Genomic DNA, 8416 nt, shown 5'->3' with positions numbered 1-8416 from the left:
TGCTTGATGAGATTCTGGGATCATTAAGCTACTAACAGCCAAACGAGCAAGATGGGCCAAATGGCCTCCTCTCGTTTGTAAACTTTCTTCTGTTCTAATGAGTGTCCTGTTTTGAATCTGCAGGTTGTGTCTTCATGATGTCCCCAGTGGATCATGTCACTGATCCTGTTTTGAATCTGCAGGTTGTGTCTTCATGATGTCCCCAGTGGATCATGTCACTGATCCTGTTTTGAATCTGCAGGTTGTGTCTTCATGATGTCCCCAGTGGATCATGTCACTGATCCTATTTTGAATCTGCAGGTTGTGTCTTCATGATGTCCCCAGTGGAGCATGTCACTGATCCTGTTTTGAATCTGCAGGTTGTGTCTTCATGATGTCCCCAGTGGAGCATATCATTGATCCTGTTTTGAATCTGCAGGTTGTGTCTTCATGATGTCCCCAGTGGATTATGTCACTGATCCTGTTTTGAATCTGCAGGTTGTGTCTTCATGACGGCCCCAGTGGACCATGTCACTGATCCTGTTTGCCTTTGTGGTGCGGGTGAGGGATGGGCTCCCACTCTCAGCCTCCACAGATTTTGAACACGACAGGGAGTTACAAGAGCGCAAGCAGCAGCTGAAGACTGTATCTAAAGCTTTATCGTTGCTTCCAGAAAGAGGCACGGTGAAAGGATCTTATCTTAACATATAGCATTTGCAAACGTATTTATTATTATTATTATTATTATTATTATTATTATTATTATTATTATTATTAGTCTTTGAACAGGTTTTAAAAGGAATGGATGGCTCAGGTAGGTAAACTGGGCTGGGTTGGGTTGGTGATGGAGGGCATCACTGTCAACCCTTCCTGAGGGGTCGAGGGCTAGTAGATGAAACACTGAAGACGGGAGGTGGAGGGGAGTGATGCTGTCACTCCAGCTTCACTGACAACCCTTCCTGAAGGGTCGAGGGTTAGTAGATAAAACACTGAAGACAGGAGATGCCCCTCTGTGAAGTGCCCCACCCAGCCTATTCCAGACCGCTGCCATGCTGAGGCACTATGGAGGCTGCAAATAGACTGATCCCTGGAGCCAGCATTACACTTCAGCCCTCAACATCGGGCCAGTAGGAAATCTCCAGTACCTGGGGAAAAGGCGCTGAAGACTCATATATTACAGTGAGGCTAATTCTTGGTTGGTCCCCACCACTGCTATCTCATTGTTTCTTGGCGAAAGCTGAGTCCAGTATTAGCATGAAGTAGAAAACAGCTCCTGTCATGTAATGTAAATCAAATAACCCTTTTGTTTGTGAATGGTGCCACAGTCATCAAGCCACTCCACAATCCAGCTCAGTGGGCAGCCTCTGCTTTAAGCCCTGAACTCAAGGGCAGGGGCTGCTCAGGTCAGGAATGGCATTTGCATTGGAAATGTTGACAAACAGTAATATATCTAGGGAAGACAAATTGTTTAGACTGTCATATTGGCAACAAGCAAGCAAATAAAGTGTTTTTTGTTATTACTACAGTAACCTAAATCAGTGGAATTTGTTGTGCTTTGTGTGTTTTTCAGCTTCATCTCCTCAGAAGGTGTTTCCTACATGACAATCTGCTCCAGTAGCTTCACAGCCGCCATGGCTTTTTGCTTCTTGGAGGATCTCAGATGGGAGTTCAGAGCTTCGTATGACAACACCAGCATTGGCTTGGTCTCCAGACCCTATCCATTTCTGGAGTTTGGTTAGTAGAATAAGACAAACTTTAACATATGAGCAGCTGTGTTCTATCAACAACTCCAGTCAGTATGTGTGTTATAGTACCTGAATGGAAGAAGAACCTGCTGATTTACAAAACAGCAAGCGTGGCTGCGACATGCATGCTCTCGTCATGGCTGTAAAGAAATAGAAGTGCCATACATGCATTGTCTCGTCATGGCTGTAAAGAAAGACAAGTGCCGTCCAGTGCAGGGGTGTTTCTGTGCTGTGGTTTCAATGCATTGTTCTGAACGTGTGTCACTGACAGAACAAACACAATACTGTGTGTGCATTGAATGAATGTCATATTCTAATAGGATGGGAACCCAGTGCTGTTCTCTCTGCTCGCTTTAACGGCTTCATGAGCTGAACAGGCGTGCATTCATTGCAAACCGTAAGACAAGTTCTTTACAGAATGAAATGCAGTGTGTGCCTTTCTTACTTTAAATGGCAGCCTGGCCAGAATTTCACACTCACACTAAAACTGTTTCTCATTTTTAAAACCCAGACAGTGTTATTCAGAAGATTAAACATCATTACAGCTACAGCCGCTTCCCCTCACTGAGAATGAACCTGGCAGCAGTTGAGGAGGAGCTCAGGGTGAGACCTTCCAAGATCCTGACAGCGGAGGACATGGTGATGCACAATGGAACAGCTAGTGGGCATGCACAGCCTGTCTCAGGGACTGGTATGTGAACAGCTTGTACAGTAAAGTGTGCGTGTGTGTAATATATATATATGTATAATTGCCTATAAAAAGTCTACACCCCCTTTAACTTTTTTCACATTTGTTGTGTCAGTGCCTCAGAGTTTCATGCATTTAATTGAGGATTTTTTTCCACTTATCTACACACCATACTCCACACTGTTAAGGGGAAAAAAAAAGTTTTTATTGAGAAAAAAAATTATATTAAAAATACAAAACTGAAAGATCATAATTGGATAAGTCTCCATCCCCCTGAGTTAATACTTGGTGGAAGCACCTTTGGCAGCAATTACAGCCGTGAGTATGTTGGGAGAGGTCTCTACTAACTTTGCACACCTAGATTTGTCAATATTTGACCATTCTTCTTTACAAAACTGTTCAAGCTCAGTCAAGTTCCTTGGGGAGCGTTGATGGACAGCAATCTTCAAGTCTTGCCACAAATTTTTGATTTTTGATTTAGGTCAGAGCTCTGACTGGGCCACTCAAGGACATTTTTGCCACGTGGCTACAGAATCTCCTGAATTATTTTTTGCATACTTCAAACAGGATTCAAGGTGGGCTTTCTTGAGTAATGGCTTCCTTTTTGCCACCCTACCATACAGACCAGATTTGTGGAGTGCTTGGGATATTGTTGTCACATGCACACTTTGACCAGTCTTGGCCATAAAAACCTGTAGCTCTTGCATGTTGCCATTGGCCTCAGTCTCCTCCTTGCTCGGTTATCCAGTTTGGAGGGCCTTGGTGGTGCCATACACCTTCCACTTCTTAATAATTGTCTTGACCGTGCTCCAAGGGATATTCAAGGCCTTTGATATTTTTTTCATACCCATCCCCTGATCTGTGCCTTTCAACAACTTTGTCCCGGAGTTCTTTTGAAAGCGCCTTGGTGCTCATGGTTGAGTCTTTGCTTTGAAATGCACTACCCATCAGAGGGAACCTACACAAACTGCTGAATTTATCCTGAAATCATGTGAATCACTACAATTTAACACGGGTGGAGGCCACTTAACTTGGTGTGTGATTTGGAAGGTGACTGGTTACACCTGAGCTAATTTAGGATTGCTTTTTCAAGGGGGGTAGACACTTATCCAACCAAGCTGTTTCCGTTTTTATTTTTAATTAATTTTCTACAAATTTCTAGAATATTTTTTTCACTTGGAAGTTGTGGGGTTGGGTGTGTACAAAAAAAAAAAAAAACTGCTTTCATGCATTTTAATTCCAGGCTATAAGGCAACAAAGGTGACAATTTTGAAAGAGGGTGTAGACTTTCTATAGGCACTGTATATACATATATACACAGTTAGGATACATATTATAACACCAGGGGTTCTACTCTGATGATACGCTGAACATTTCCAAGAATGGCAATGCAATGGCTTTGGATACAGCAGAACCTTCATATTTATATGGCTCCATGTTTCTGAAATGGATTACCAGTGTGTTGGTTTATGAGATGTCAAACTATGAAAAAGCCACCACTGCCCATGTCATTGTAGCTGCCACAGCATGGCTGTTGAAAGGCAATACGCTGTGTGTTGTACTAAAACCTGCGGTCTCAGTCAGATGCCAGGACACACTGCCTAATATCTGCTCCCGTGCTGTGGAATAGTTTGAATGGAATGCAGTTTTTATGCTATGATTTTAATTATAAAAAAATAAAAACTTGAGTTTGTGCGTTCCCTGAGGAATTCAATCTTTAAATTAAAAGCTATAGGGCCACACTTTTGGTCAATATTACTGATCTATTTCTAAACAAATCCCTTTGCTTTTCATTAACCCTGATGGTGTTTTCCACCAGGGGGTGAGCTACCTCCTTATTATTAACCCCACTGAAGACATAAAAAACACAGTGGAGTCAGATGTGCAGAAGAGCAGGATTGAGATCTGCTGAGAGAAATAGAGAGAGAGAGAGAGATAATCGATAATATATAACAGAGAGGGGAGGAGGGTACTGTTTAATATAGAGGGAGGAAGAGGGTTTCTGTTTAATATAGAGGGAGGAAGGGATTCTGTTTAATATAGAGGGAGGAAGGGATTCTGTTTAATATAGAGGGAGGAAGGGATTCTGTTTAATATAGAGGGAGGAAGGGGGTTTCTGTTTAATATAGAGGGAGTAAGGGATTCTGTTTAATATAGAGGGAGGAAGGGGGTTTCTGTTTAATATAGCGGGAGGAAGGGATTATGTTTACTATAGAGGGAGGAAGGGGGATTCTGTTTAATATAGAGGGAGGAAGGGATTCTGTTTAATATAGAGGGAGGAAGGGGGTTTCTGTTTAATATAGAGGGAGGAAGGGGGTTTCTGTTTAATATAGAGGGAGGAAGGGATTATGTTTACTATAGAGGGAGGAAGGGGGATTCAGTTTAATATAGAGGGAGGGATTCTGTTTTATATAGAGGGAGGGAGAGATGCTGTTTAATATAGAAGGAGGGAAGGAGTTATTCAGTATAGAGTAAAGAGGGATAGTGTTTAGTATTAAAAGGGATGTTATCTCTGTCTTTATATATTTAGTTGTTTATGTCATGCATGTGCTTTGGCAACACAATTCTGTTTTTATTGTCATGCCAATAAAGACAATTTGAATTGAAGGGAGAGGGAGAGGGCAGAGAGAGAGAGAGAGAGAGAGAGAGAGAGAGAGAGAGAGAGAGAGAGAGAGAGAGAAAAGAGAAAGAGAGCTGCCCAGTTGAGCAATGTTCTAACTGCATTGCTTTCATGTTCCTGGTGCTCTGCAGCTGCAAGTGAAAGAATGGAGCCAGTGACAGCCCTGGGGATCCTCTCTCTGCTTCTCAACATCATGTGTGCATCGCTGAACCTCATCCGAGGGGTTCACCTCATTGAATACACTCTCCAGGTGAGTGCTGAGGGACCTGTCTCACTCCTCTGAGGGGTTCACCTCATTGAATACACTCTCCAGGTGAGTGCTGAGGGACCTGTCTCACTCCTCTGAGGGGTTCACCTCATTGAATACACTCTCCAGGTGAGTGCTGAGGGACCTGTCTCACTCCTCTGAGGGGTTCACCTCATTGAATACACTCTCCAGGTGAGTGCTGAGGGACCTGTCTCTCTCCTCTGAGGGGTTCACCTCATTGAATACACTCTCCAGGTGAGTGCTGAGGGACCTGTCTCACTCCTCTGAGGGGTTCACCTCATTGAATACACTCTCCAGGTGAGTGCTGAGGGACCTGTCTCTCTCCTCTGAGGGGTTCACCTCATTGAATACACTCTCCAGGTGAGTGCTGAGGGACCTGTCTCTCTCCTCTGAGGGGTTCACCTCATTGAATACACTCTCCAGGTGAGTGCTGAGGGACCTGTCTCTCTCCTCTGAGGGGTTCAGCTCATTGAATACACTCTCCAGGTGAGTGCTGAGGGACCTTTCTCGAGGGGTAAAATAAAGTAGCAATATTAAAAAAAAGAAAATATATGTATGTATTTTTTATTTACCTAATTTACAGAATATAATACTGATTGAAATGTCTTGCACTTGGAATTAATACAAAGTAAGTCAATGAGGTATTTATCATACAGAGAGTCAGCTCTGCAATATGAATCCTTAAAAGAACTGTATTAAGCCTTCACTTGCATGTACTTTAGCCCTCTGATTGTAATGTGTCATTGATCTCAACACAGATAGTGTTTGACCGCTCTGTTTAAAGCCCCTTGGTTTTGTTTTCATCACCTCTTCCAGGATGGCAGTGAAGGGGTCTGGAATGCACTCGCATTTCTTTTAGCTTTTTTCTGCGGTTTGTGGCAGGTAAGAAATTCTCACTGTTTTTTTTATTTTCTTATCACATTTGTTTCGGGAGGGAAAATGCCACTGTTTCTTCAGGTGATTTTTCTTATACTTGGTCTTTAAGTTTAAGAACAATTAAAGACCAAATATTAGCTCCACATGTAATGGTAACATATTTCTTTGTATTACTATTCTATGATGTTAGCTAACCCTGACCCCAACCCCATCCTCCAACCCCAACCTCAATCCCCAACCCCATCCTCCAACCCTAACCCCAACCCCCCTAACCCCAACCCCCAACCCCCAACCCCCAACCTTTGTTTTTGTTTGCCTGATCCTGACCGCTAGTGTCTGTTTTTTAAAATGACAGTTTTACTTCATGTTCATTTTTTTATTCAAGTTTCTAATAAGATCTCATAGTGAGAGTGTGTCAGAAATAGCAGATTGACAGTGCTAGTGATTCATTGTGTTTCTTGTGTTTGATCCTCAGTATCTCACAGTGTCAGATTGACAGTGCTAGTGATTCATTGTGTTTCTTGTGTTTGATCCTCAGTATCTCACAGTGTCAGATTGACAGTGCTAGTGATTCATTGTGTTTCTTGTGTTTGATCCTCAGTATCTCACAGTGTCAGATTGACAGTGCTAGTGATTCATTGTGTTTCTTGTGTTTGATCCTCAGTATCTCACAGTGTCAGATTGACAGTGCTAGTGATTCATTGTGTTTCTTGTGTTTGATCCTCAGTATCTCACAGTGTCAGATTGACAGTGCTAGTGATTCATTGTGTTTCCTGTGTTTGATCCTCAGTATCTCACAGTGTCAGATTGACAGTGCTAGTGATTCATTGTGTTTCTTGTGTTTGATCCTCAGTATCTCACAGTGTCAGATTGACAGTGCTAGTGATTCATTGTGTTTCTTGGGTTTGATCCTCAGTATCTCACAGTGTCAGATTGACAGTGCTAGTGATTCATTGTGTTTCTTGTGTTTGATCCTCAGTATCTCACAGTGTTAGATTGACAGTGCTAGTGATTCATTGTGTTTCTTGTGTTTGATCCTCAGTATCTCACAGTGTCAGATTGACAGTGCTAGTGATTCATTGTGTTTCTTGTGCTTGATCCTCAGTATCTCACAATGTCAGATTGACAGTGCTAGTGATTCATTGTGTTTCTTGTGTTTGATCCTCAGTATCTCACAATGTCAGATTGACAGTGCTAGTGATTCATTGTGTTTCTTGTGTTTGATCCTCAGTATCTCACAGTGTCAGATTGACAGTGCTAGTGATTCATTGTGTTTCTTGTGTTTGATTCTCAGTATCTCACAGTGTCAGATTGACAGTGCTAGTGATTCATTGTGTTTCTTGTGTTTGATCCTCAGTATCTCACAGTGTCAGATTGACAGTGCTAGTGATTCATTGTGTTTCTTGTGTTTGATCCTCAGTATCTCACAGTGTCAGATTGACAGTGCTAGTGATTCATTGTGTTTCTTGTGTTTGATCCTCAGTATCTCACAGTGTCAGATTGACAGTGCTAGTGATTCATTGTGTTTCTTGTGTTTGATTCTCAGTATCTCACAGTGTCAGATTGACAGTGCTAGTGATTCATTGTGTTTCTTGTGTTTTCTTCACAGTGCTACTTGTATTTGTTCTTCACCTCATTAAAGAAGCTGCAGGTCTTCCTGGCACTGGCCTTTGTGCTTCTGTGCAATATCTATTTATATGAACTCAGAAATATTTGGCAAATACTATTCCACACAGCAGTGGCATCTCTTTCTACATATCAGATTTCCACAAGAAAACTTCAAGAGAAGCTCGACGACTGTGGAGTGTGAAAACTGAAAGAAATCTCAGTGGCTATAAACCAATTCATACTGATTCATGAGCTGGATTACAGAGGTGAATTCAACCAACACGGAGACTTTTATAACAATCTGCATTCCATCCAGTATAGACTGATTCATACTGATTCATGAGCTGGATTACAGAGGTGAATTCAACCAACACAGAGACTTTTATAACAATCTGCATTCCATCCAGTATAGACTGATTCATACTGATTCATGAGCTGGATTACAGAGATGAATTCAACCAACACAGAGACTTTTATAACAATCTGCATTCCATCCAGTATAGACTGATTCATACTGATTCATGAGCTGGATTACAGAGGTGAATTCAACCAACACGGAGACTTTTATAATAATCTGCATTCCATCCAGTATAGACTGATTCATACTGATTCATGAGCTGGATTACAGAGGT

General features: G+C 42.0%; 1 protein-coding gene across 1 annotated transcript; it reads left to right on the top strand.

The window, feature by feature from the left end:
* The first annotated feature begins 481 nt into the window (after positions 1–481).
* Positions 482–7991, top strand: LOC121314022 (vesicle-trafficking protein SEC22c-like). Its single transcript, XM_041246782.1, has 6 exons — positions 482–689; positions 1550–1713; positions 2236–2415; positions 5164–5282; positions 6117–6182; positions 7786–7991. The coding sequence occupies exons 1-6, from the start codon at positions 508–510 to the stop codon at positions 7984–7986; spliced, it is 912 nt and encodes a 303-aa protein (XP_041102716.1). The 5' UTR covers positions 482–507; the 3' UTR covers positions 7987–7991.
* The last annotated feature ends 425 nt before the right edge of the window (positions 7992–8416 follow it).

The sequence above is a fragment of the Polyodon spathula genome, chromosome 4, assembly GCF_017654505.1.
Source record: "Polyodon spathula isolate WHYD16114869_AA chromosome 4, ASM1765450v1, whole genome shotgun sequence".
NCBI lineage: Eukaryota > Metazoa > Chordata > Actinopteri > Acipenseriformes > Polyodontidae > Polyodon > Polyodon spathula.
This window is presented reverse-complemented; position numbering and strand designations above follow the sequence as displayed.